The sequence below is a fragment of the Austrofundulus limnaeus genome, unplaced genomic scaffold (assembly GCF_001266775.1).
Source record: "Austrofundulus limnaeus strain Quisiro unplaced genomic scaffold, Austrofundulus_limnaeus-1.0 Scaffold80, whole genome shotgun sequence".
Taxonomy (NCBI): Eukaryota; Metazoa; Chordata; class Actinopteri; order Cyprinodontiformes; family Rivulidae; genus Austrofundulus; species Austrofundulus limnaeus.
In genome coordinates, this window is record NW_013952482.1 from 192,950 (window position 1) to 194,248 (window position 1,299).

General features: G+C 40.4%; 1 protein-coding gene across 1 annotated transcript in view; it reads right to left on the minus strand.

Moving 5' to 3' along the window:
* Positions 1–1,299, minus strand: part of myo15ab (myosin XVAb) — a 65,395-nt gene that overhangs the window by 15,311 nt on the left and 48,785 nt on the right. Inside the window, exons 54-55 of the mRNA XM_014011359.1 lie at positions 954–1,065; positions 802–876 (exon numbers count right to left, since the gene is read on the minus strand). Of these exons, the coding sequence (XP_013866813.1) occupies positions 802–876; positions 954–1,065 (187 nt within the window). The remainder of the gene's footprint in view (positions 1–801; positions 877–953; positions 1,066–1,299) is intronic.

A 1,299-nucleotide genomic window follows, 5' to 3' on the forward strand; every position in this document is an offset into this window, starting at 1 on the left:
ACTAACTAACTAACTAACTAACTAACTAACTAACTAACTAACTAACTAACTAACTAACTAACTAACTAACTAACTAAATCCAACCCCTGACTGCTGAATCACCTCATCTATTATCTGCTCTGCTCTTACTGCAGGTCAGATCATTATCTGAAGGTTTCTGACGTTACGCTGATAACCTCACACATAATTCAGGCAAAGACTCATTGGTGGGAACAATCTCCTCAGATGGGTTTCATACAGGTTTTTGGTTTAACTGAGCAAGTAATTTACAGTTTACCAGCTTTGTGCTCAGTTATCATGAAATGTGTCAGAGCATCCTGACCTCTGTGGTGTGTGATGAATAAAAAAGGGCATTTTGCACTTTATTTATGACAGATTGTTGAGGATAGATTTCAATAATCAAAGCCAAAACAAACAGACGTGGGTTCTCTGCAATCTGCCTTTTGCAGTAACTGTGCAACGTAACACCTGCGGTCCAATTTAATCTTTTATGTCATCAAGTGAGAGCGAGAGAAAGAGCACGATCAATACTTAACTGCATCAGCGTCTTTCATCTGGAAAACAATTTGCTGATACGTTTTATTTAAAGAGTGACACAGGTGTGGCAGGTGGCCTTGCCTCTTTCTTTTTTCTTCTTTGGCTTAAAAATACCAATAAGTCTCAGGAGTGCACAGCACAGGTGGGTTTATATTTCAGAGCAGTCATTCCTTTTTGGATATACTTGGGGCCAAAATGGGGTTCAAAGCAAAACCTAATGTTTTCAGATGTAATAGGAAACTGAACTCACACACTCAAACTTACCAAAATCCTCTGTGTCTCTTTTAAGYTCCTCCAAAAACACAACCTTCTTTCTCACCACACAACCGTAGCTGTAACCTGGACAGAAGCCGGTGTTTGTTATAGTTTACAGACACCAGACTCACCCAGTGTGTAACGTAACAGCAACGTCTCACCTTTCTCCAGCCCATCCATAACCTGCAGCCTGATGATGTCACCCTTATGGAAACTGAGCATTGAGCGGTCGTYTGTCACAAAGTTACGCTCTGCGACGACGTAATCTGAGTCCTGGAAAAACAGAAACCACTGTTTCGTAAACATGTAGGAGGAGCTTTAGAATCAAATGTTACAGTGGATGTGATATTATAAGAGCTTGCTTCAGTCAGATGTGTATCCATGAAGTAATTTCTACAATTTTCATTAAAATCACTGGTTAATGAGGTTTCTTACTAACACTACAGACACACACACACACACACACACACACACACGCACAAACACACTGGCAGGTATTGGGACAAC